The sequence below is a fragment of the Periophthalmus magnuspinnatus genome, chromosome 24 (assembly GCF_009829125.3).
Source record: "Periophthalmus magnuspinnatus isolate fPerMag1 chromosome 24, fPerMag1.2.pri, whole genome shotgun sequence".
NCBI lineage: Eukaryota > Metazoa > Chordata > Actinopteri > Gobiiformes > Gobiidae > Periophthalmus > Periophthalmus magnuspinnatus.
Window position 1 is genome coordinate 13,547,157 of NC_047149.1, and position 27,868 is coordinate 13,575,024.

General features: G+C 37.8%; 1 protein-coding gene across 1 annotated transcript in view; it reads left to right on the forward strand.

The window, feature by feature from the left end:
* The window catches only part of utrn (utrophin), a 174,570-nt gene that overhangs the window by 76,506 nt on the left and 70,196 nt on the right, over positions 1–27,868 (forward strand). Inside the window, 3 exon segments of the mRNA XM_033991111.2 lie at positions 18,064–18,236; positions 20,469–20,625; positions 27,627–27,756. Coding sequence (XP_033847002.1) covers positions 18,064–18,236; positions 20,469–20,625; positions 27,627–27,756 — 460 coding nt within the window.

Consider the following 27,868-nt stretch of genomic DNA (forward strand, 5'->3'; position numbering starts at 1 on the left):
AACAGACCGATACATCGACCGCACGGCTATAGCCACAGTCCTGGTTTGTTATTGTTCAAGTCCTGCTCAACATCTCCTAGTTTTTCTCTCCTCTGGCCTTTCTTCTTTGAGCGTAATTCTCTCATTAAACTAAATTGCATTTCTCTCTGTTGTGGTTGTTACAAAAACATTTCTTTTGTTTGATCTGTCAGAAGCCAAAGGAAAAAGCGTTGTACATATTAGACGTGGGAAGGCTTTGTATTTCCTTTGAATGAAATTAACAAAAAAATAGTGTCAAGGTTTGAGCCCTCACATATTGCCTTTGTGTAGCTTTGTAACTTGTATCACTTTGTGCATTCATTTAGAAATAAAAGTAGGTTGAAAGGAGTGTCGCTGTTTCCTTATCAGCTTGGATGATGAATTTTAATTGTTACACGTCGTCTTGCAATATATATGTAACCTGAATGTCTGAGTAATGGCTGGGTTTAGTCCCAATTTGTGGCTTCAGTAAATCACTACAGAGCCGGTTATTTTCTGTAAAGCTGTGGTCCTTTAGTCGTTTTAGTCCATTAATTGATCGATTAGTCTAGCCAATTTTTGTATTACTAAAATTAATTTTAATGGGAAGAGAAATGGGGTCAGTTGGGAGTGAATGGACAGTTTAATCTTTGTTTGCACATATGAAGATGTTTTTACTAGCATTTCTTCACATGCAAAAGTGTTTTAATGCGAAATCCTAGACATTTTGAGAGCTTTTCACCCCTGATTAATCAACGCACATGGCTTGCCTATATTTGGTTAAAAAAAAAAACTACATTTTTTTTTTCATTTTTGGGCCAATTTATGTAAACTCAAAACATATATGAAAGTCTAATTCACTGGGCTGCTCATATGTAATTGGGTGGTCGATATTTGTAATAGAAACCTAACAACAGGTGTGTCTAAAGTGTCTGGTCACTGTATAAAGTTTGACTAGTTGTTGTTTTTTTTGGTTTTTTTTATCAGGGCAACTTAAACTTTTGACAAGAAGAGAGTGACTTTTTGCATTGATTGTTTCGTTGGGTATGTGCTGGCAAGAAGAGTTTTATAAGGCCATTAATCTTTGTGTGGCCTTAAAAAGAAACAGAATTTACGACTGCGACTGTCAGACTTTTATAATACTGTATCTGGTGCTGTCCACAACAGTGCAACTCAGCTTTGATTGGATGAGGTTTTTGAAATGTGGATTTGAACTTCACTTAAAATATTTTGTAATCACTAAACTTAAATGTACTTAAATTAATTGTGTAATTTTAGTTTCTGAAACACATTTTCTTACTCCTTTACTGTTACCACTTTAGAATAACTGCACTGTAATGAACAAACTGTGTTAAGAATGTTTCAGGCTTAGTAAATACTTAGTTAGAAATTGGGATTAGCATATTCATTAATTTATAAACTTGAATCATTCTTAAGGGGTGGTGTTACACATTGGGATTAGGGTATTCATTAATTACTTTACTAATTCATTACTAAGCCTGATTCATTCCTAATAAACTATTTGTTCATTATGCATTAAGTCTTTGGTCTTTGGTATTGAAGCTTTTAAACTGTAGTATTATCTCATACATATTTATCAGATCACTATAGTCAGATGACAGTTTTTGCCAGATGGATGTCTAAAGTTGGTTTAATACTGTTATACTTTTGAATACATTCATGATATTGATCACACATTTTGCTGTGTACATGTTTCTATAGTGTGTCCTGGGAGATTGACTATGACCCTGTATGGCAGGTTACAGTGTTATATAGTCTGATTATGAAACATGTGTTCGACGCCCACTCTCCTGTCACTACTGCCAATGACAAACTGCCACTACTGTACACAGACAATACATCTTGCATTAGGGGACTGCTTGTGTAGTACGTGGGATTGATGCATTACAGGTTGATGGTTGGGCTGGTTATTTTAGTAGTGGTAGTAGTACATCTTATATAAGTCAACCTGTCATGATAATAAATTTACTATATGAAAGCTGGGCCCAGTATTTATCCTATCTACATTTTCTTTGCAATAGTGGGGGGATTTTTGTTATTTTAGTTATTATGCGGTAAGATTTGAGCTGTACAGGCTTGAATAAGTCACTTCAATGGCTAATCATTGCTTCGCTCTTTTATATGGTGCAGCTCAGGCCTTTAATACAGTATATTTTAAAAACGATTCACTGGGATTGTCCTGCTTTATTGTTAATGTGCAAGTGGAATAAAGTAGTTTCAGTATTATTGTTTATCATTGTATTTTTCTGTAGCGATATACTGTGCTTCAAAATGTGTTATCATGACAGGCCTATAGTTGACTGTGGTAAAACAATTATTTCTATTGTGAATTGAGACACATGTTTAACCAATACAAGTTGAAATGTGAAGTCTGAAGCTTTCTAGATATCATATCATGAATGAAGTCACAAGTAGTTTATTCTTTTTAGACATTTTGACTTCATAATGGGGCTGTCTTTGTCGTAAAACGTCTTTTGACATGTGTTTTACAGTCTTTATAGTTCAGATAACATTTACAATGATCAAAATATGACTACGATTATTTATAGTCAGAGTTAGAACTTAGTTAATGCTTAAATCCCAGTCACTGTGATTGTGTCATTGTGTCCTGTTGTGTGAATTTGAATGATACCAAAAGATAAAAGTGATCTTAATCGTCAAAGAACCTGTGTTATAAAAGCAGACACGTTTTCAAATCACTTTTCTGAAAAGTCTAATCGAGATGATCAGTATTCAACATTTTCTTTTATTTGAGACCCCCACCATGCAAAAAACATGACATTTACTATTCAAATACAAGAATATATCAGTGCGGGTGTCAGTGAAATAATGAGACAGTGAGAGACAGACTTTTTTGGCCTATACATATTCATATTGGTTCAAACATGCATCCAGATTCAAATATTAATAGGCTTTGTAGCTGTAATTGTAGCCTGTCATTGGTCTGTTTGAGGCTGATTTAACATTTGATGGATCTGGCTCTGTCTCTTTTCATGAGCTCCTGGGACTCTGCTCCACGCTCCAAAATGTGAACGTTAGTTTGTGCTGGAGTGAAGCTATGGCAGATGCAGACTCATTATCACAGGGCAGAGCTGGCATTTATGGCTAAGACTTGATGAAAGTGGGAGATGCGTCATTGTGTAAAGTTCTGAATTCCAATTATTTCAGCTGTTTAATTAAAGATAAAGATATATAGATTTAGCAAACACTGATTTCCAGCTTTTATTTAATTAAGTTATGGTTTGCACTAAGTCTTATTTGGATTGTGAATGAAACAAAATCTTGTTTGAATTGAATCAAAGAAAAGAAGAAAAACTTAGTACACATTTTTACTTCTACTTTCAGTGGCTTGAAGCTAAAGGTGCACTATGTAGCTTTTCCGGTGGAGAATCTGCCTCCTGCTTGTCTCTATTGGGATGTTTATGCTTTGCCTGGAATATTCCACAGTATTTAGTATTCATTCATTTTTACTGGTGTTTTATTGCTAAAGAACATGTTTTCTTACTCTTAGTGGACCTGACAGATCCAACCTGTGACTTGGTGGCATCACTTGCTCATCTCTCTGGAGTTTGAGTTTTATGCCAGTGAAACATTATAGGCAAAGCAATAACATCTCTATGCAAGCAAGCAGATGGCAGATGCTCCTCTGGAAAAGTTACATAGTGCATCTTTAAGTAATATGTGTGGATGCCGGGGTTTGGCTCATTCACAGCTGTGTGTATATAGAGGAAAAGTGCAGTGTAGTGTGTGTGGTGGCAGAGCCTAAGGCAGCAGGTGTTGTGTACTTTCTGACCAGTGAATGTGTTGATTCAGATGGGGCACAGTTTTCCTCTGGAGGGAGCTGGAAACAGGGCCAGACTCCAGGATGTGCTGTGTGGACTTGTGGCTTTCCGTTTGTATAGCAGCACTTGATCCCTGGAGAAAATACTAGGTTAGGTCACACAGACTGAAAATGAGCCGAGAAGTCGCTACATCTTTCCCATATGTTCCCTGTAGCCTGTAGGGAACTTACAGAGATTGCTCCATGCGAAAGAGGAAAAATCTTAATGGGATTCATTTGAGGACATGATGAGCATTACTTCTAATAGAATAGCAGACACGTCTCAGAGGATTGGAGAAACCAGAGGGACAACAGGCCACACGCTCCACTTTCAATTTACTCATTTTCACCTCATGGCCAGCCGAGGAAAGAGGCCAAAAAATGAGGGAGATTTAGTCCATGTCGCACGCTAAGCCGCCTGCGCTCTGCAAGCTGCCATCAGGAGTGAAATGGTGGACACTGATGACATTCATCAAAAGTTGTAATGGATTCACAGTATGAGGCTGAATAAGAAACTCGGGTGCCAAAGTTTAGAATAGGAGAGAGAGCGCTGCTGGGGAGATGTAAAGTCAAATCTACGCCCAATCTGAGAGAGCAGTGGTTATACACAGACTGCAGATTACTGAGCAGAAAATGAGTAATTTCACTCAAGAATGGCACAGATGGCATGGTTTGTTACAATAGAAACATACTTTGCCAGCGTTTTAGCGGGTTGTGAAAAGAGTGCTGAAGTGACTACTTTTTCTGCACTGACAATTCTTCATAGCCTGATTGGCATTTTATAGTTTGTTATGAATATCAGAAAGGATATATAGATGAATAGACTAATAATAAATGGTTACTCAAAAATGTGTGGATGAAACAAACACAACCCCAGGTATGTTTTTGATGAGGTAATAGCATTATAACATGTCTTAAAGCTCACAAGAGTCAATTCTGCATAATATAGGACTTTTAACAAAGGCCTACTGTGATGCCATCTTAAGCCAACCAATTATATTTTCTTCCGATTTCTATAAGTTGGGAGTAAAAAATGGACAAACAAGCTGAAAAAAGACAGGAAGATAAGGGTGATTGACAGATGGGAGTATGTGACTGATAGCCAAAGTAATTTAGAGCTATAAACCGCGACCGCCCCGACAATAAACACAACAGAAAGCAATAAGTCCCGCGTCGCCCTGTTGTCATGGTGACGGAGGGCGAGACCAGCTGAGGTTAGGAAACTCACTCACTTTTCCTCGACAATAACTGACAAAAAAGATGAGTAGGAGTCAAGGGAGGGGACTGGAATTTAACCGAGGCAGCAGAGGACGACAAATTTGAAGTTTATGTGCGCAGTAGGAAGCTAAATAAAAAACGCAAAGCCGCTGTGCAATAAAAGAAGTTGTCCTCTGCTTGTGCCTACTTTGTCATTTTCAGCCTCTCCTCTCCAAAACGCTGCCGGTTTTATTTGAGTTTTATAGCATGTAGGTCGCAGAGTGCTGGTTGATATCTTAGAAATCGCACAAACGGGCACAAACAGGAGGGATGGGAACAATACAAATCAATACATCACTGTCAAAATCCGAGGAAAGTAAAAGTATCACGATTTTGTTCCTGTCTTGCAATTCTAAATATATAACTTCAGGATTTACATGTCCAGTTGATGAATTTTAACTATTTTTGCTTTCTCTCTCTAATTGTAAAAATACATTCAAACATCTATAACATCAACAGTTTGTCCGTAGCCCATAGCGCTAAACAAACCACTCTTTCTGTATCTGCGTTTGCGAATATTTGAGCTTTGGAAACGCTCTTATCTTGGATGTGAGTCTCCCACCCAGAGCTCTGTCCCTGAGGGGCTGAGCAGGAAATATAGACAGCAGACCCACCCAACACTCTTGCTCTCTTCATCACTGCTGTTTATGTATGCTACATTCACTATTGCTTTCAAGAATGCTCCACAGTATGGCATTAAACGTTTGAAGACAAGCAGATGACGCCACCAGGCCAAGTTACAGGTCAGATCTGTGCAGAGCTACTTTTAATGCTGTGCTGTGGAACATTCCAGGTGAAGCAGTACTCTCTGAAGCAGGTGACAGAAGCTACAGAAAAGTTACATAGTGCACCTTTAACCAAATTGACTCCAAATAACACATGTGGGCAGTGGAATCGATCAATATTCAATCAAAAAGCACTGTATTATTTATAGATTTTTAACTATAATAATTTTTTCTCACCCAAGAATCTGCAAAGCAGAATATCTACAATCAATAGCATTTAAGTTTCAACGGATGCCTACAGATTATCAACTAACCACCGCACCCACAGCCCCATTGCTTTGCTCTATTTCAACTTGTGAACTCTCAATATATAATGTGGGAGTGTCATAGCACAGATAAACGGCTGTACCCTCCGGCTTTAAAAACAGGCCGGTAAACAATACAAGAAGACTGGCTCTGACTTTACAAGGGCAATGTGTCCAACCGTTTTAAGGTCGCTTTGCTCCACTGGTGTTTTTAGTATGGCGTTTTTAGGGCAACAGGAGTAAAGATACAGGCCAGGATCAATATGAAACTATCTCTTTTGGTCCGTCTGATTAGTGTTGCAAGATGGTTTTGAATGAAATCATAATTGCAAGTTGAATGCACCCTAATTTCAAATAGTGCAATTATTTTGGAAACTGGCCGCTTCAAACAGAAAAAAATATTCTGTCTCCATGGTGTTATTATGCAGAAAACACGCTAACTCCCTGTATTTTAGAGTTTTACAGATATGTTCTGTATAGGGATGTCAAGATTATTTGGTTAATATATATATATATATATATATATATATATATATATATATATATATATATATATATATATATATACACACAAGCAAAACTTAATTGTGACCATTATGTCATATGTCTTCGAGTCATTTGTAAAGTTTGCTTTCATGAAGCTGGTCAGAAATGTGGAATGGTGATATTAGACTGTGAATTGAGAATTTAAAGGTCCTATTTAATGCAAAATGGACTCTCGTGAGCTGTTATCTCCTCAAAAGCATACCTGCTTTGTTTTATTCACACATACAAGCTCAAAATGCTCTGTTACACTCATGAAGTAAAAGTTTTCAAGTTAACAGCCATCATTTATTTTTAGTTCAGTAGAGACTAGCAGCAATTCCAGGGCTGAAATTATCCAAATGATTCTAGTGAAGGTGTTTTTAAACATAGAGACACAATACCTGTATTACCACATGTTTTGAGACCGTTTCAGAGAACTGAGCCTAAATATGTAGGGTTTGTGTGTTAAACATGTGTGAATTAAACAAAACACAACTCCATGTCGGGTTCTGATGAGGAAACAACATTATAACATAGATCAGAAATTCGTGTAATATTGGGCCCTTTAACTTAAGGATATTATTGTTAGTGAAGTTGTGAATTATTGTAAAACTAAGAATTGACATTGTACTAGTTCTGAAATGCATGCATTACATCCATTCAACTTGCATTTATGATTTCAAAACCACCTTGCAACACTAATCAGACGTGATTTCTCAAATTGTTTATAGCAGCCTTTCTTCTGTTTTGTTTAATGAAGTAATACCTGTTGTTTTGGCTATCAGAAACTTCTTGAAGAGTTTTTCCATTTTACAGACTCAGAACAAATAAAACAAAATGATCGAAAATAGCTTGAGGTAGTTCCACCTTCAAATCTTGCATGTATCTTTTGCTGCTTGTTGCCAGAATTTGTGTTCCTTGTGGGTAGACCAATATTACCATCTGCGCCTGCTCTGCGGTTGCAGCTCTTTTCATAATTTTGTTTGTATCTTAATTACAGCTTTTGTCAAGACACATTGTACAGCACAAAAGTTTTACTGAGATATGACTAATCTTTGTTAAATGAAAGTGCTTTGATGCTGTTGTGGATTTCATGTAGTAAATGGAGCAGGGACAAAAATCATTCGCTTTGGTACAGATCTTAATCACTATGTTGTATTAATTTTAAATACAGACCAAAGATAGTAACTCGATAAGAAGAAATTGTACTTTTTAGTGGACTCTGAATCTTAAGGATAAAGCATAAAATTTCTGTTTCAGTAGAAATCATTTACCCCAGAACTGGCTGGTACTTAAATTTGAGTTTTTTGACCTATATTTTTTATTCACCATTTTGGCTTCCTGTATGTTATTCCTCATTTGTAACTGTAATCAGCCATCCTATTTTATACCTGGGTTAGTTCTGTTTTAAATATGAACCCATAGTAAACCCAAATATTTTCATAGGCGGTACTTTTTGTGCATATATATATATATATATATATATATATATATATATATATATATATATATATATATATATATATATATATATATATATATATATATATATATATATATATATATATATATATATATATAAAGTTGTATGTCCTTTAGAACAGTGAGTCCTTTGTATCCAGCTTTCAAACAAATAGACATTTTTCACACTCACCAAATGCTATTAACACTGTAACCACAACGATGGTGTCTCTCAACATTTGTCAAATCTTTGTCTTCTAAAACTGTTGAAGTCTACTGCTTGTAATTCCTAGCTTCATAACTCTACAGCACTATCCCTCCTATTCAAACATCTATGCCACACCACAGCACTTAGGAACACGCTAATTGGTCCCGTCAGCTAACCTTTTCACGGCCTCATTCTTACCCAGCAGGTGGTGCCCTCTCTGGCTAATTGCTCTCTACTCTGTCCATCCTGCTCTGGTGACAGTGATGTCATATGGTATAACATCATACAAGTTTTATTTTTACTTCTCTGGGTTCACTGCGTGGACAGACCACCCACTCAAGATGTGATCAGCATCCTTCCCCAGAGATTGAGCACTTGAAGTGATGATGAGGAGGAGAGGGAAGTGCCGTTGAAGAGGATAAAAAGCAAAAAGGCAGGACTTTTTGCATCGTCAGTTTGAGTCCTCATCAGGCCTTGAATTTAAAAAAGCAGCCCATTCAGCAACTTGGTTCACTTCTGTATTCTATATAAGGGGTTCAGTAGCTGCAGCTGATGGTGTATGTTTGTGCTATGTTTTGATTATAGACTGTATATAGAAGTGGACTAAGGAAGTGCGACATCACCCATAGCGCTCCCAAATGAAGCTCGTCGAGGCTAGCAGTTATGGGGGCTAATTTGGAGCCGAGTTCCATATTTGGAATTCTGACTGCGAGTATCATAGCAACCAAAGAGCCAGTCCAAAGTGAGGCTGATGAAGCTAACGCCCCTTCTTGCCTGTACCTCTGGTTTAGCTCTTAGCAACTCTGTCAATCAAACCTGTTGCAGGAGCGACCTTGAGGAAAGAAGGCACCTGATTGGTCTGTTATTCATGTTCATGATTTACAGACACAAAATCAAGATATGAGTGAAAAAAAAACAAAAACAAAAAAAAAAACAAGATCATGTAGAGAGGGTTAATAAGAACATTTTAAGACCAGATTGACGAGGCTTACTGCAGCAGTTTCGTAGAGAGGGGTGACATGCGCCCATGATCACTTCCTATTTGGAATGCGGCAGGTAGCAGGTTATCTATGTCCATTCATACAGTCTATGGTTTTGGTACAGAAAGAGTTACAAGGATAATGCTCAATATACTTTAGCTTTTATTTGTGTTATAAATTATGTTGTATCCTCATCAAGCTCTTGGAATGTATTCATTACTTTGTTTTTTCTTCTCTTTCACTTTTTGGTAAACTTGCATATTTCAAAAAGCAATACATTAAGCTGTCCAAGCACCCTCTGCTGTTTTCTTAAGACATATGTCATGCCAACTATTGCTTTGAGGCATTATTTAAAGTTGGATAGGAAATACCAAGGAGACCAAAGTACTTTGAAAAACCTGACAAACCTTAAAACATACCTTTTTTAATTTTTTTTTTATTTTTTTTACCAGATTTATGATTAGCACAATTTAAGTAGGCTTCTGACATTTTGAGATTATATTAAGAAGCCTGGAGATTACAGCTAACCCTAACATTAAAGCACTCTTGGACCAATCTCAAACAAGCGGATTAGCGCGTAAGAAACACTGCAATCATAAGGTCATCTCGAGAGTGCCTTTTCAACGCAAAAACACCAAGAGCTACAAGATCAATAGGTGATTATCAGGCAGCAGCTAGCAGCGCTCCTGATCAATTCCAATTTCACTTGTTTAAAGGCTTACATATGAAAGCTGGGATGTCCTTTTCTTTGTTATGACTACAGGGATGTGACTGGCCAGCGTCTGTCGAGCTCCGGAATAAGTTATTGGTAATGTGTGCGACCTCTGGCCTCACTTGTCATCAGCAGTGGCAGCTGGCACACATTAGCAGAGGTCAGTTGTCGATGCAGTGCTGGAAAGGAGCTTTGTAATGTCCACATCAACTGATCGGAGGAGGACATGCTTGATCACTTTGACTTTGATCCGGTGACTTCTGTCCTGGTTCAATAGTCTTCTTCTGAGATTTAGGATCCATTGAGAAACTTTTCTTGGAGAGCAACTTTTTAGGTTATGTATTAGTATAGTTTGCCTTTTAGATACCTGTTGATTTGGCTTGAACCGAAGTATGTATTATGTAGTCAGTATGTAGCGCAGTAGTGTAGACACCTGCTTGTCTTTGGCCATTTACACTTCAGCCCGCTCACAATAAGAATGTTTTTGTTTTTTTCGGTTGGCAATAAAAACACACGTAACTGAATAAATTATAAGTCTAGACAGTTTGGCATGATGTGTAAAATTCATGACAAAAAAAAAAAATGCCTTGGGACAAGTAGGTGGCCGACCATCCACCAGAAAAGTTCCATAGTACACCATTAAACACTAAAGCAATGTTGAAAAGTAACCAGATTTTTTAAAATGAACTTGGAAACAAAATTGGGAATGGGAAGTTATAGCAGTAATTTTCTTTGTAGTAAATAAAATAAACAGAACAACCTGTATATAACAACAATATGTTACACAATTCCCTCATTTCAGTGTTTGAGTAAGAAATATTCATTAGAACTACAAAAGCACAATGCACAATCTTTCCAATGATTGTCATAATGTAAGCCATACATTATTATACACATTAAATGGGTCAGACAACTTAAACAAAAATTGGGTTGTAAAGGAGCTGGTTCTTTGGCCGGAACATAAGCTATTTCCAGGCTGTGCAACTATCAGCTTTCTTCTGTATCCTTGTGCTAACCAGTGAGTATTGAATGCAAAATAAAAGCTATTACTGGAACTTGCACAAAACATTTCTCTGTAACCTTCAAATGCACAGTAGCTGAACAAATATAGTGACGGTTCAAGAGAGTTCACTTGGAACATGTAAATCCTAAAAACGACGCACACAACAGTAGTCTGCTCTTACCCTGGCTCATTTTGACAAGCTTCCTAATACAAAAATGTCCACTCTTTTGGGCCTGGCTCGTCCCTGATGGGTGCTACCCTCATAACAGGAAGTAGACTCTCAGTGATAACCAGGAACCACAGGAAGTGACCCTTTACAGTTTATTTTACCAGCAGGGATTTGCAGTGGGAAAATTCAGCCATATTGATTTCTGTGTACGTAGAAGAGGCACTGAGGCGAGATGGGGTTGGATAAGTCTCTGATGAAGTGAATAGGGAATAGTGCCTTGAGATCTGCAGTTCAATTGTGAAAAGTTGGAAGTGCTGATGCGTTCAAGTGTCTGTCTGTTCATTTGTTCACTGTGTTGTGGGATACAGATGTCTAACTTCATATATTTGATGTGTTCACTGCTCAAACTATTCCCTGAAGTATAGCCTGAACCTGTTTCATTTTATATATTTACATACAAAACAAGCTGGTCAGTCTTTAATCATTCAAGTTGAGCCAATTAGTGTCTGGAAATGTGAAAGCTGTCACTACAGATGCAACGTTGACAGTGGATAAAATAAATTATTTTTGGCATAATAGCCTTATATGTATACTTTCCTTTTTTAATATCTTTCTTTATTACATATTTTTAGAACTTCTCCCACCTCTCATACCAAAAGCTTTGTTTGAGGATTGTTACAGAACTGCAGCTAAACCCTCAAATAGAGAATATTATAAAGTTTTTATTTTACATTTTATATACATTACATTTGTAAAGTAGGACTGACAAGCATTGCAATTTATGTTTTAAAAATGGGATACAGTTCACACTTTAACTGCATCCAGGAGAATTGACAAAAAGAGTGAAAAATGAACTGACAAACTAATAAAAGAACTAGATGTTTATTGTGGTATTTACATGTGATATTTTGTTGTTTGTGGAGAAAATTATGGTCCTTTAAAAACTGCAACATTTGCGATTTGCTAATTGTGACTTTCATTTGATTGCGATTAATCTTGAAGCCCTACTATAAACCTCAGTCCCTCCAAACACAATACTCAAAGTGTATGCATTTTGTCGCCATAAAATCAAAATGCAAGTGCCTGGAGTCTATGAGTATTTTTAATTGGCTAAGAACACTTCAAAGTCTCTGCTCTTCTTATGAATATGCAGCAGTGCATTGTATCACAGTATTTTTTCTGTGACTTGACAGCCATCTGTCTGTAGCTTTGATGCTCACCACATGTCTGGCCTTCTGTTCTTTCATTCACCCACCAGGTTCAATATATGTGACGATGAATTATAAAATGAGCAACCACTAGTTTGCATAAGCCTAAAGCCTAAACCTTATATAGCCTGTTTCCTAATAACTTCAAAGTGTGTGACCTCAGTTTTTGCTGTTGGAGATGTTCCAGCAACAGATAAACACATTTTCCTGTTTCTACCTAATTTCAAACTAAAGTTGCTTCAGTCCAGTTCTGTCAAAATAATTATGTTAATCATCAAAAACAAGATACAAAATTTTAACTTAAAATATGTGTCATACCACACTTTTGGTTTAACTTCTTCAGTGTTTTTCAGTGTACATATTTGACATAGCTTCTCGATTTGATTTGATCTCCCCTCTCTTGACTTTATCAGTGGACCCATAATAAACCTTTACATTCCATGTGAGAGGGCAGTGTTGGTGCTGGCGGGCTGTCCTGGTGTTGCACAGGAAGTGGGTGTGTGGAGAGTGAGGGTGAGGTGAGCAGAGGAGGGGATAAGGGAGGAACACCGATTAAAATAATAAACAGCTTTGTGAACAAGTAGGACCAGTAACCACGGGCAGCAGCAGTTGAGATGGCAACTTTGATCACCCCTGAAGGAATCGAAGAAGGATTTTGTACTTTTTGTTTGGAAGAATTTTTGTAGTGATTGCTGACAGGTTCTTTTTAAAGTCTTGAGGAGATTTTCTTCAAGCACGTGGTCTGAGCTCCAGAAAAGAAGGCAGCATTCCTTGACTAAGTAGCCCAGTCATGGCAGTGATTAGAGGGGTGTGATAGAGCCAGAGCAGGGCTGAAGTGGAGGCTATACCTTTCTCAATGGAAACTAAAACTCCATTCAACTCTTTTTATCTCCTAACCAGCTTTCAAGTGCACGTGTAACTGGCAAATTGAGTTCTTTTTATTTTTAGCAATTGAAAACAAACACCCTCTTTCTCTCAACGTGAACAGACATATCCAACGGCTGTGTGGAGAATCAATAGAATGTCATAGAATACTGCCAGACCTGTTCTTGGAAAACAACAATTCGCCCTTCAAGTCACACTTAGTTATCTTTACAGTGCAGACTTCCATTCAAGATTTGTTGGATTTCGCGCCCCCGCAGCCTCGACTTTGTCAAACCTCTAGTGGCATCAATCGTCCTCTTTAATCCAGCTCGGAAGCATGACCGTGGGCTAGCTGTCACCGGGACTCCGTCTCCTTCTGGATACCGAACATGTGTGGAGACCTTTGCATCCATTCAGCGGCATTCCTCACACAAGAATCACCATTCTGGAGAGTTTGGAAACCAGGATTTAACTGTTTTCTTCCCAAAAGTTTGCATTCATTGTTTGCTCAGTCCAGGATCTGTTATTGATCAAAACCTTAAAGTGCATATGACAAGTTAGAGTACTTCTTGGATGGACAGATATGACATACATGGAGGTAATTCCATGACTGTAACCTAGAAACCATAATGTTAACAAGAGCCAAAACTTGTCTAAATTACATAGGAGTTTGATGAGAGTAATAGAGTAATAATGAATAAATTATATTCCTTTATTTTGTTAAATGAAGGTTTAAACAGCCTGAAACTTCCTTGTGCATAAATTGTGCTGGAAATTTTGTGTATTGATGACGTAGGTAGTCATCGCTACTTCCTGTATTTTTTTACTTTTTTCTCAATTTTTTTCCCACAAACTCCCACTAAACTGATGTAAAACTATGATAAATATTTACTGCGGGTACTATCCCACCAAACCAAGTAATAATTTGAAAAACATGAAAACCTGTCAGATGCACTTTAACCGTAACCACTGGAGGACTTCTGCCCCAAGTTTAAAAAATACACAAAGCTGAGAGGATGTAAGCAAGTGTGATATCGCAAAATGATTGGCTTCAACTTCAGCTTACAGGAGTTGCTGCGGAATTTCGAACAGGTAAAACTATGAAAGTTTATACCCTGTACTTTGTGAACTACAACACTGTCGCCGTTCATTTCACATTTTCGCACTGGTCGACCTAATACCGTCTGTTTTATGAGGTCCAAGTAGTTATTATTAGGCTCATTAAAATGGAATAATTGGTTGTGGCCTGCTTTCCGTGTTATTAGCGAGTGCTACCATGCAGAGCCAGTACAGTGCAGAATGAGACTGGGTTCTTGGATGTAATTTGTCCGAGTTAACTCTTCCAGCGAATGTGTTCTCAGCAGCTCATAACAGGCATTATTCAGTCCAGCGGTCATTGTTTATTAGGATTTTCATTTCGGTGACATTTTAGTAGGACATGTTTTCACACTTGTAAAAAAAAATAAAAAAAACTTAGATAATTAAGTCATGAGAAATGGATGGATTACTTTTACTTTTTGTGGAATAAGTAGGTGATGCAATGTAAGAAGAAATCCTAACTGAACAATCAGGAACTATGGCTCCATATAGGTTACGTTCATGTCATTTGAGAATTTGAATAGTTTTAATATGCTGGTGAGGAAGGCAGTGAACTTCATGTGAGGTTTTTGCTCATGTGGATAGGAATTACAGAGATATTAACAATAAACCAGATCAACACTGAGATATTGTACCATGGGATTCTCACCCTCCAGCTCAGTCTTAAAATATAAATAGTTTAAAATGTTATGAATGCAACCTATTCACCCAAACAACTGTCGCTACAATTTCAATACTTTTTGTTATTATTTTGTTTTGAATTGTTAATAGCTATGACAGTGATCCTAATTTGTCATCATTCTGAAACCAGATTATTGATTCTAGTGTGTAGGTGAACTACAGCTGAAGCAGTCATTCATAACTGTGTGTTTAAGCATGTGCTCGTCTCTCAATGGAAGCTAAAGAGCCCAATCTAAAAGTACAAGAGCCATATTGACTCTACCCAACAAGAGCCATAAATAAAACATGAACGACCGCAGACAGAGGGCTTTTGTAGTGCGCCGCCTGAAGTGTAGCACACACGTCCTTAAGTACTACCTCTGGACTTATATCGACCAGCTCAAAGTAGTCTTTCAGTGAGTCAAATGACATTTACAGAGTCCTTTTGAAAATGTATATGAGAGCCTGTCTGCCCACACAGTCCACTCCTTCAGAGGTGTGTGCCCAGGTAGTTCAGTGGAAGTGAAAGTGCTAAAAGAAAATAAAGAAAGCACTTGGGTAATGAGTTGAAACGTAGCCAGCTGGACGTGCGACCGACTCCAAACGTGTTGTTCTCTGGCTGTCTCTGTCTGCGTATCTCCACTCTCACTTTATGACCTTTCTGAAGAATTTGATTTATGTCAGGAGCTGCTTGGTGATTATCTTGCAGATCACAGATTCGCTTATGTATTTTGGAATATCTATCTGTGGATTTTAGAATGATGAAATAGTGGGATTGTTGTCATAGCGATTAACTATTTAAAACAACATATTGAATCTTTTTGAAAGGTGGGAGGTCCTGAAAATGGCAGCTATTGGTGTGTTTTTTTTTAGATTTTAGAACGTGTTGAAGTCATAGTCCCAGAGGAGGGGTAAGAGCCAGGTTTGTTTATTGATTACATTATACTTTGCAATGAAATATCCAAAAGGTAAATGCACAAATGTTGAACCTTTCTTGTAATGACTAGACCCAAGACCTCAAGAAAAGTATTACAACACAAATCTGCATATAGCTGCGCCCCATCTGTTTTAAATATTGGCCCATATGTTATGTCACTAGCTGGAAGCTGAAACACATGAATTGGAAATCAGTGCATCTTCCATCCGTGACTGTGGTAATTGATAGTGTAGAAAATCAAATATGTCGATATTACTTTAGAGTCCACTGCAAAATATAAGCATTAGTACTGTGTGACTTTTATTCATGGTTTGTAATGGTTATTTTAAGGTATTTATAAGCCATCTACAAATGTAAATGACTTAATATCTCCAAGACAACAGCTGTAATAACTCAGGTCACATGATCAATTAAATATAACAGCATCTTACATTTGTTGCAATAGAATTTTTCTTGTCTACCTTTATTTCCACATCTCTGAACTGGTTGTGCAAAAGCTTGTTTTTCGCTCCCTTTATTTAGTGAAACTTGTTAATGGCATCTACTCAGACTTTAGTAATAGCCCAAAGACGAATACATATAAACAACTCCAGGCTCTCAAGATGGCCCATTTCACACCCAATGACTGATATTACTCTTTATTACTCGGCTGTTGTGGAATATAGGTCTCATTACATTTGGTTATCACTGCTAATTTTATCCCATTCGTTAGCTGTGTCTGTTAGCTTCCGGCGGGCTTCCACACTTCCATATGGCGTCAGAGCCCAGTTTGTTATCCGTGGGTGTAATTGGCTGAATGGAGGGTAGTCCCAGCAGAGCGATAGAAGGGGGAGAGAGAGAAACAGAGGGAGCTAGAGAAAGACACGGGAGAGAGGGGAAAATAGAGCAGTTTCACACTTCTAAAAATACAACATTTGACAGCATCTTCTGTTTACGTCAGGGCCCCTTGTGGTCCAACTCTCATACGCAAAACCTTGTAGTCTTGTAATACAGCTCTTGTTTTGGGTATAAGGAAATAGTCCAGAGCAAGTTTTACAAATCCATTACTCTCTGCTCATTGAGGCAGAATAAAGTAAATGTTATAACTTAATGCCGAATGTGTCTCTGTCGTAGTTGCTCCTGTTTTGGGCAAGCCTCCAGCCATAAAAAGCTAAAATGTATTTTGTTTTAGTGAAATGTCAGTAATACCTTGAAGGCATTCTTTGGTTATATAGTTCTGTGCAAAAGTTTTACCACACTAAAACATCCAAAATTATCTAAAAGTGGTTTCATAAATACAATGTGCCCCACAGATTTTTATTGCAATTATGGTAGAAATGACCTTCTATTTTTATTTATTTATTTATTTATCTTAATCTTTATTGGAGTAAATTTTGCAGTAAATACATAGTTATTATTATCCATCCATCCATTTTCTTCCGCTTATCTGGAGCCGGGCCGCGGGGGCAGCAGTCTAAGCAGGGGCTCCCAAACTTCCCTCACCCCAGACACGTCCTCAGCTCCTCCGGTGGGATCCCAAGGCGTTCCCAGGCCAGCCGAGAGACATAGTCCCTCCGGCGTGTCCTGGGTCTTCCCCGGGGCCTCCTCCCGGTGGGACATGCCCAGAACACCAGATAATAACCAGATAACAGATAATTCGACCTTATGACTGCAGCATAGTTATATTTCTAAATGGGGAAACTTTGTTAAAGATTATTTTTGCTGGAAAGTTTACATTTTTGTTATTTTTGAGCATTGGGGGTCATGGGCACAATTTTTACCATTGCAAGCATCACAGCGCAACGAGCCTTTGAAATCTCTTCTCTCCTTGTATTTCTACTTTGGATTTGCTGTCACTGTCATTCTCTTACATCAATCTTCTTTGTTCGTTCTAAAATTTCATTTTTTCATTATTTTGCACAGTATTGCATTGGCTGCCCTCTGGAGAAGTTCAACATTCACAGAAATCCCTATAGACCAGTGTTTGCAACAAAATGCAACAACACACTTTTGACCCATAACATTCCAGCCAAAAAGCTGTCCAATTCAATTTGAGTATTTGTTTATGAAAATGTACGATTACTTTGCCTTTGCCCACGGTCAAGTCTGACATGCTCATCTTGTGTCTTTGTAGGACATCCAGGCTGAGATCGATGCCCACAATGACATCTACAAGAACGTGGAGGGAAACAAGGCCAAGATGGTCAAAGCTCTGGGCAGCTCTGAGGAGGCTGTATTCCTGCAGCAAAGACTGGATGACATGAACCAGCGCTGGAGCGATCTCAAGACCAAGTCTGCCAATATACGGTCAGTCAAACAATCCGTCACTATTTCAGGAGTTGTAGTTATTTTAACTCAGTAGTAGCAATTCTAAACAAAAGTTTAAAAAAGGTGTTATAGGAAAAGTTGTAAAGGGGCGGTATGTAACTTTTCTGTCATTGTCATTCCTGGAATTTTCCACAGTGTGGTATTAAACTTAATATAGTTATATTCAAGTTTTTAAGGTATTTTGAGTGAAAGTTGACATGTGATTGAAGAAATGCAAGATGGATACGTTCAATGCCGTTATTGTAGAACATTCCAGGCAAAGCAGTAACATCTTCATGAAGACAAGTAGGCTGTGGACCCTGCACTAGAAAAGTTACATAGTGCACCTTTAAGCATTTTGTGTTTAATCGTGTGTATTGTTATGAGATTACATATCTTTGTGTTGGAAGTGTCTTGCCCATTGACACAACTAAAGCATCCACTTGGTCGGAGCTGAGATTGATCCGCCTGCCTTTGAGTTAATGTGCTAGTGTTCTTACCACTGAGCCTCTGTCACCCTTGGTTATATTGCGCTAATAAAACATAGCTGTTGGACTGTATTCTGTAACTTTATTTTGTACATTCAAGTGTTTGTGAAGGTTTCACAAGGTGTCCAGGTCATAGAGTGGTTTGTGATTTAGGTATTTCGATGTTTTTCTTCATACAGATCCACTGTTGACCTTGATTCCAGTATGTGAGTTTCTCAATCAACACAATTCATTTGAAAAGATCTTTGCACCTGTTACAAAGCTAAAATATCATACAACTCCTTTAATGATTCAGATTTTTCTCATATATTCTTCTTCCCTGTACATACATTCAACTAGAAAGAACGGAACATTCCATTTACAATGTGCACAATGTATAAATAACAACTTGCACATACCGTGGAGCATTCTCCAAAATATTTACAGATGCATTTTTGTCAAGTACGAACTCTAAAGCATCGTGTCTGCCATGTTCAACCTGCAGCCCTAAACACGAGATTAAAATAGAGAATTGAAAGGAGCCCAGAGGAGCGTTGCTTTACCTTCTGAAAACACTGTGTGACGTCTTCACCATTAGGCATAAATAAACAGGACTGGTGATGTACTGGGACAAAGAGCCAGAAGAAAGACACTGACACTGCCAGATGGAGAAATGCACAGGCAAAGGCAGGCTTCAGAGCACAAAGTATTATGGGTAAATGAGATAATGCTTAAGTGTTATATAGCAGCTATAAGAAAGATTACATACTAAATTTCACTTCACAATAGTTTCCATAAAATTCTCTTTTCTCTCTTAAGATGTAAAACAAATTTGAAGCTAAAGTGCTTTGATAGTTTGGGGGAGCGTTTTGCTTGCCCTTTTCTTCAAATAAAACATGATTAATAGTAAACAAAATGAACACAACTGAACAAACAAGCGCACAGCAGGATAAAAAATAAACATATTTAAGACAAAACAAAGAAACAGACGTTAAAACTGCTTGACAACCAACTTAATGTTTGGGAGGAGAGGTGTGCAGTGATTGCTAACAGCCCATTAGCCCTAATCGTTGTACATGTGTAATTAAGACTTCCTCTGTCAGCACCAATAGCAGGTGTCTATACTCTGTGTTCAGGTACATTATGGTCACAGGGAACAGAAGTGCTATTAAGTATGTGAAGGAGACACATTCTCCAGAGGGGTCAAGTTTAAAAGGTCCATTGAGGTTTTAAAAGTAGCATGCTTCATGAATACCTTATTTTTCAAAATTCGACATCATTTATAGGAAATGTTACAGCTGCAGACAATAAGTAAATGAATATGTGCATGGAATAGACTTAAACTCATTTAATTATTGGGTGCTCTAATGTTTCTGATGTAGGGACTGGCATGTGCTTGTTTCCATGGAGATCTTATTGATTTGCCTGTTCCACAGTATGTCATTAAACTTATCTATCTCCATGGAGTCAGATCTTACGGAGAAGCGACCCTGCTTACTGTAATGTTTGTTATAATCAATAAAAGTAAAGAACAATAAAATATATTGCCAATTTGCCACAGTGTTGAACAATCCAAAAAAAGCAATAACACCTCCCCAGAGACAGATAAGTGACAGACCCACCACCAGAAAAGTTACATAGTGCATTTTTTATATAACTATGCAGTGCAATTATGCAATTACTTCTATACTGTAATTATGGGGAGCAGGTTAAAGTGGGATAATGTTAGACCTGGCCAGTGTATTAACTTCACTGTGTTGTGCAGGGCTCACCTGGAGGCCAGTGCCGAGCGCTGGTCCCGGCTGCTGGGGATCCTGGAGGAACTCTGGAGGTGGATTTGCTCCAAGGACGAGGAGCTGGCCAAGCAGATGCCTATCGGAGGAGATGTGCCCACTTTACTACAGCAGCAAAACCACTGCACTGTAAGTCCACACACAATGCAGTTTGGATCTTATCTTCTCTCAATGTCACAATATGACAACGCTGATGTCTTTTTAGTGCTTCTTTTTTACTTTTTTAACTCTTACATGTATAATACCTTCAATAACAGGACATATTAATAGACTGTACTGAACCCATGTTCTTAATTCTGTACAGTATAAACTTAAGGGCCAAGGCTGTTATGTCACTATTAAGTGATGTTTTACCTGATTTCTCTACATAGGTAATACACTGCAGCCTTATTCTACTATATTTTACAGAAATGCCAGTGGTTAATTTGTAAAACTATTAATCAATCAGCACGATGTTTATCCATCTAAATTTAGCTTGAAGTAAACACAAACACTATGCACTACGTAGAGCTGTACTGCATTTCCGTAGTAATTACCACAGTGTACCATCGAAGACTTGGAGAAAATGACTACTGTTATGGTCTACTATTGTCACCCACAGTCACAATATTTCTACTGCATTATTTATTGTAAGCCTCTGTGTTTTTGTGTGTAATTGGTGTGAGAGATGACTCACCCTGTGGCTAGTGTTTACTCTCAGTCCATTGGCCTCCACACTCCTCTCAGCTCTTGACATTGTAATGTGTTTCTCTGTTGCCCGTTCACTGCACTATTATTTCAGTCCACAAAATGCTTTGAGAGTTTTCAGTCATTTTCTGGATGTGGAATCACAACCCCTTGTGACAGAAAAAATGCTCCAACTGTCAAATAGAGGTGGCGAGTTTATGCTTTTGTTATGTTCTGACGCTTCTCGACAAATATGAGTATGATTACAGATGTAGTTAATTTCAGTAGGTCAGGTAGGTCAAATGATGTCATATAAATTCAGTGGGCTCTGAAGGGTTAATACTTCTGGGCATGATTTAAATTTGCTGTAAAATTAAATGTAATTTGATGTTTGTCAAATATCATTCATTGTGTTTAGATGATAATTTAGATGATAATTTATTTGAAATATATATGAAAATAAAAAAAATACAGAAATGACCACACATTATCTTACAACTTTAAAAACATGATAAATAATTTTCTAAAAAATGCACCAAATCTCAGGGAAGGAAATTGAAATGAAATTGGCAGTAATTTCTACATAAATGCTAATTTGCAATTTTCATCCAATTCAATTTCTACTGACCAATGTTAATTGCTTTGGTAATTCTTAGTTAAATTCAAATGGATATAACCAGATATATGAACAAACAGAACAAGTTGATGACAAGGCAAAACTTTATTTTGAATCTCTACTATTGGAGGAAAATTGTTAAAATTAGTATTTTGTGTTAGCCTTTACAATTTGGAGATTTTTTATCTAGATGATCAGTCTCTTTGTTGCTCTATACAGGATACAGTAGTTGCTGGTCAAACTCTCCTATAATGCACTGTGATTTAAAAGATGAAAGCTTATAGGAAATTTACAAAGCCTCTGGAGCCATGTTCTCACTTTTGACACCTAACTGATCTCAACAGTTATTCTACAGAAAGAGTCAGATGCCATTATGTCAGTCTTTCAATCTGCAAATTGATGACCTTATTAACGCTGTGAACCTGACTGAACTTTTGTAAAAATATATTCTGTTATTGAGTGCCAATATTATCCATTCACACTTTGCCTTGACTTCATATGCATTTGTATAATCAACTCTACATCACCCCATCTTCAGAAAAAATATGGAGGGCATCTGCTGTCCTTGAAAAGTAAAATAATTTAAAAGCACATATCATTTTTGGCTTACTTCTGTCTATTTATTCTAATGGCTATCTCTTTGGTGGCCCTGAAAAAGACTTCAGCTTTGAAAATAGCTGGCACACTACACCCTTGTCCTCTCTGTTCCAACACATGCACTTAGTCACACCATTATTCAACAGCAGCACCTGTCATAGTGAACTACAGGGGAGTCAGTGAGGCGAGAAGGACTTAGATGGTTAAGTGGAAATACCTGTCTGCGTTATAGGGGGCTAGGGGAGATAAAATTGGAAAGTTTATGCCACTTAAAACATTAGAAGAGTTTATATTACTTTGTACATAAATAATAAAAATGGTGACCCGCCCAGAATGAAATAAATAGATTATGGTTAAGAAAAATAACACAAATTCAGGAAAGGAAATGTTTTATAGTGTGTAGTATTGGGTCCTATGATTAAATAGTTATAAAAATTGTTATCTAGTCTGTCATATCTTGTGTCAATGCAGCAATGGTTACATCATATGTGAACATGTGAAAATGTTCTAGTTGGGCTTTAATTCCCCCAATGAATTTTTTTTATTGTTTTTGGATGACTCTCGGCGTATGAACACTCCATGCATTTAACACTCTTTGATTCCTTCTTAAATTTAATTTTTATGCAAATGTCTCCCCCCAAACAAACTTTTCAAGATTGTTTACAAGCCCTCCCTCCTTCCTCTTTATTACAGCACACCATTTCCCCCTTTTTATAGCATCTGTAAAATATAAAATATTGAACATTTTCATTATGAATCTGAAGCACTTTGTCATAGTCCTGCTGATTAAACCCAGCTCAGTGAATAGGCCTTTTTGGATCAGGAGCTTACGGTCATTATAACAGCTCTTATCTTCAGAGTGCACACTGCGTTTTGTCTTTGGCCAAAGTATTAGACCAGACGGATGGGTCCAAGGTGGTCCCCATTTAAATGAGTTGGTTTTCTCAGCACTTTCCATATGCTAAAATAGCCACACAATTACCCCGTCTGGGCAGGTGTAATGGAAACAGCATTTTAATCATTGTGCCTGAATGATGGATCGTATCATTTGTTCTGCAGTGGACAGGTCACATAGAAGAAATTCATTCAATGCCCCCACAGCAAGCATCTGCCCAAGTGTCAATCTGTTAAGAACTTTTAATTGTTTTGTTGGTGGTGATTTTGCTTTTTGCCAGCACTTTTCACTCTTTTAATTCAATTGAAGAATAAAGTGCTGCTTAAGTTTCTAGGTAATGTTATTAGTAAAACCTGCTAAAGATGGCAAAGATGGTCCATGGGCATTGCACGGCAGTGGCCCAATGCCCAGTGCCTCTCCTGACAGGTTACCCTGTGGCAGAAATGTCCCTTTGTGAAAACTTAACTCTACAAATGATAAAATGTACCAACAATGTGGTGTTTATATTTTATTTTGTGGTTTTATAAGTCAAAGGTGCACTGTGTAAGTTTTCTTGAGGGCCCAGTATCAGGTTGTCTCCATAGATATGTTATTGTTTATTATTAGCCTGGAATGTTCCACAGTATGGCATTAATCTCCTCGTTCTCCATGAAGACAAGCAGGCAATGCCATTAGGCCAAGTTACAGGTCAGATTTGTGGAGAGGTGCGCTAGCTCACTGTAAGAATGCATGTTTTTCAAGGCATTTTGACCAATAAAAATTTGTAATACAGTACAAGATTTAAGTTTAGTGCCATATTGTACAAAGTTGAAAGCAAAACAATAACCTCCATGAAGACAAAGCAGGTGGCAGACTACCATTTAGAAAATTGCCATAGTGCAGCTTTAAATACACTTTTTTTCATTCAGTTTCAATGACAGATCATGTCCCCCTTGCTTTCTTAACCTCATTTGTGCACTTCTATTTGAATCTATCATTTCTGTATTCGGCTATAAAGTGTCTATACAGTTTGTTGCTGATTTTCCTGTCAGAAAATGGCTGGCGCGAGGATCTGCAAACAGTCAGATAGTAGTTTTTTGAGTGCAGAGAAAAGGGTGTCTAAAAGTAGCCGTGTCATGATGTTATCTTAGCCCATCCACAGCAGCAACCCATAGATAAGGAGAGGCAGAGACAGACATGGCGGCTCAAAACTTAAGGTCAATGTCACTCAAGAGCTCTTTCATGCTCTGCTCTCCTGTCTCCATAAAATTCAGACAATACACATAAACGGGAAACTATTACGAAACACAAAGTAAAGATTCACCCTTTTGTCTTCTACAGACTGTTCGCTCTTATCACTCAGGGCCAGCTGGGATTTAGGGGAAAAAAAAAGTTCTTTTAACTTGAAAGCTATGCCTCCTTTGATATTGTCCTCTCTCTCACTTGTACAAATCTGAACATGCAGTTTGATCCCTGCCCGAACTCTGAATCAGCCACTTCATAAAACACAATATAGAAATGTACTAAGTCCTTGTCTTTTGTCCTTATGATGGGTATTTGGTATGAAAAATGGTGTTGTCTACACAAACCTTGAGATGCTATTATTTAGAAGTAAGATTCTTCAAAAGTTTCTTCAAACCTTTTTAGCTATTTTCTTTTATGTCTGGTAAGTTCAAGTTAAAGTCAGTCTGTAACATGCTATGTTTAATTTGGTTGCACTGAAAAACATGTGTCTTTACTTTAACCTGGCTTGCATTTCCTTAAACTGACTTTTTTAGCCTCCCCCTGCTTGTTTCTATGGAAATGATGTTCCTTTGGCTATAATCTCCCACAGTAGGGCATAGAACTTGTATGTCTCCATGGAGATATAACTTTCTGTTTCCATGGAATTATGCGGGTGACTTGCCACCTTCAGAAATTTACATACTGGACCTTTGTCACATATGCAGTTGTGGTAGTAGTTGCTGTAGTAGTAGTTATACATTATGTAGAAGGAGCATATATATACGCTGTTTTTCTCACAATTGCTAGTCTCACAACAGCTAGTTTTTTAAGTTCACTATTTGCCAGAAATGTTGCTAAGCCTCCTTTTATTTTAAGAGTCAACCAATTTATTTCTGTATTGAATCTTTGTTTACCCAAATCTCATATTATTGTTCTCAGCAGAGGGGTAAACATATTGCACAAACAACCTCTTGGCACTCAATTCTTTCTTAATCCACTTTAAGCCAGTAACAAATCAGGATGACTGCAAAACTAAAGCTGGGAAAGCCTGACGTTGTCTTGTGTTGTTGGAAGGTGTCCTCACTGAGAGCTAGCCCAACTATTTCCCCCCATCACATCTCATTTAGTTTCTATCTCTCAAGGTCCCTCCTCAGCCTACCTGCCCATTACGGCTTCTCCATGTGAGCTGTGAGGAAATCATTGGAACGGAGCACACCATATATTAGGAGGGGAAGATCTAATTTGTGTCCACAGGAGGGTTTCTGTGTCCCACTCTGGGGTACACAGTGTAAAAGTACCTGAACTTCAATTTGATAGAGGCATATTTCATTGGAGACGAGCACGGCCCCTTCCACTTCAATCACTGTATGTCACAATTTGATCATTGTGAGCTGGCATCCACATCTGAGCTTTATTACTTCTACTGCACTGTCAGTGTACGCCCGTGCTGTTTTGCCAGATAGAATTTTTGGCATCTCATTTTAGCAAGATGTCTACTCAGATCAAGATGAGACCAAAGTTGTGTCTAATCAACTTGCTTCTGAATTACTTTTGTTCTATGAAGTATCGAAAAACTTTGACCCAGTTGTAGAGCCTTTGTCAAAGTATCCCAAATCTTTATTTTTGCTTTTATTTCCCGCTCCGCTTTGCTTTTTAATAATTTCCACCCTACAACAGGTCCCAATCTAATGGACAGTTTTTTTAGTTTATTTCTTTGGCTACATTGATCTTGTCTTCAGCTACGATAGTTATGTTTGATTTCTCAACTGTCATAGTCTAGATTGGTGGATCCCTTTTTAACTCATCTGTGTGTATATTTACATATTTATTTCATTTATCTTAGCTTGTAGATCAAAATGTTGAACTTGGCGTGCAAGCATCCACTACTTTATCAGCCTCTGCCATTTTGCATGACTGAAAAACTGAATATCTGATGTTATTATTTTGACAGGTTTGATCACTATGTCCAAAACATCTTTTACATTATACATTAAAGAGGATTATGCATTTTTTTTTAGCTTTCAGTGTTCCCTCATCAAAAATATGCCTGAACATGCCATCCATGCATATTTCAGTAATTTAGCGATCTCTCCCAGGCCCTATTTGAACCCTTCCTACAGTTAGCTGTACGATCAATTCTTAGCCCATAAGCCTGTGTTACCCATGCTCCCACACGACAATTCTCCATAAATATGAAATGTACACAACTTCACAGACCTGATGTCATGTGGAGTAGTTTCATTAGTAAAATGCATGCAGATTGTGTTGTTATAGGGCTCTGAAGGGGGAGTGAGTCAAACTTATAAAGCATACCCCATAGAAATAAAATACCCCCTCTTTAATATTACACTTTGATTGGCACCCAGGTCCCGTAAGGTCAACTTTTCATAAGCACTATTGTTGAAGAGTATGTACTGCTGCTGTTTGCCCAGTTATTCCTGTTATAGTTAGTATAATCATCATGCCCTTATTGCTCCCCATTGCAGGTCACAGTATGTACTTTTTGTCTCAGTAATAGTAATTCAGGTGGGGTTGTTAGCATTAGCATCTGCCTTTATTCAGCAAATCATTTAGCTTATTTCAACATCCAACCCAAAGGAGATGCCCGGCCCGACCCTATTCCGTTTTCCATTGTGTGCTTAGCCTTATGTGCTCTGCGTACTTATACTCCTGTCTGTTCCATCTCCTGTGCTTTTGCCTGTCTTCTCAATAGGCCTTGACGAGTTTTGTTACGCAGCAATCGCCTAATTGGTCTCGAAAAGTGTTGTTTATCGTGCCATAAGCCTGGCATAAACATCTGTTCATATTCTTGTTTCTGTCAGTGTGTACAATGATGCAAGGACTGGTTTAAATTAACCATAAGTGAATGCATTGCAAGATAATGAGCCATATTTAAGTTGAACGTGAGGTTAGCGCCCCCCTTCAGAATGCTATAGGCTTACATATAGTTCATTCACAGTTCATACCTGCTGGGAAATGTGTTAATTACCCTTTCCCAAATACCAAAAGTCAAAAGAAATCCATTCTCTTTAATATTGAAATGATCTTTTTGCTCATTAACGAATACAGGGATTCTTAGCCTTATACGCTGACTGAGTATGTTATCATAGCGAACATTAATTAAATACGGTTTCCCATATATTTGACTTGCAGGCGCTGCAGACAGAACTGAAGGAGCGAGAGCCTCTGGTGATCAGCACTTTGGACCAGGCCAGGACTTTCCTCGCTGACCAGCCCATAGAGGGACCAGGGGAGCCACGCAAGACTTCACAGCAAAAGATAGGTCTGTACACACTACTTATTTACATACATAAATGCAAGTAAAATATATATTGGTTCTCTGTGTGACTTTGCCAATAACTTATATGTTTTTACTAGAATGAGAAAAATCCTGA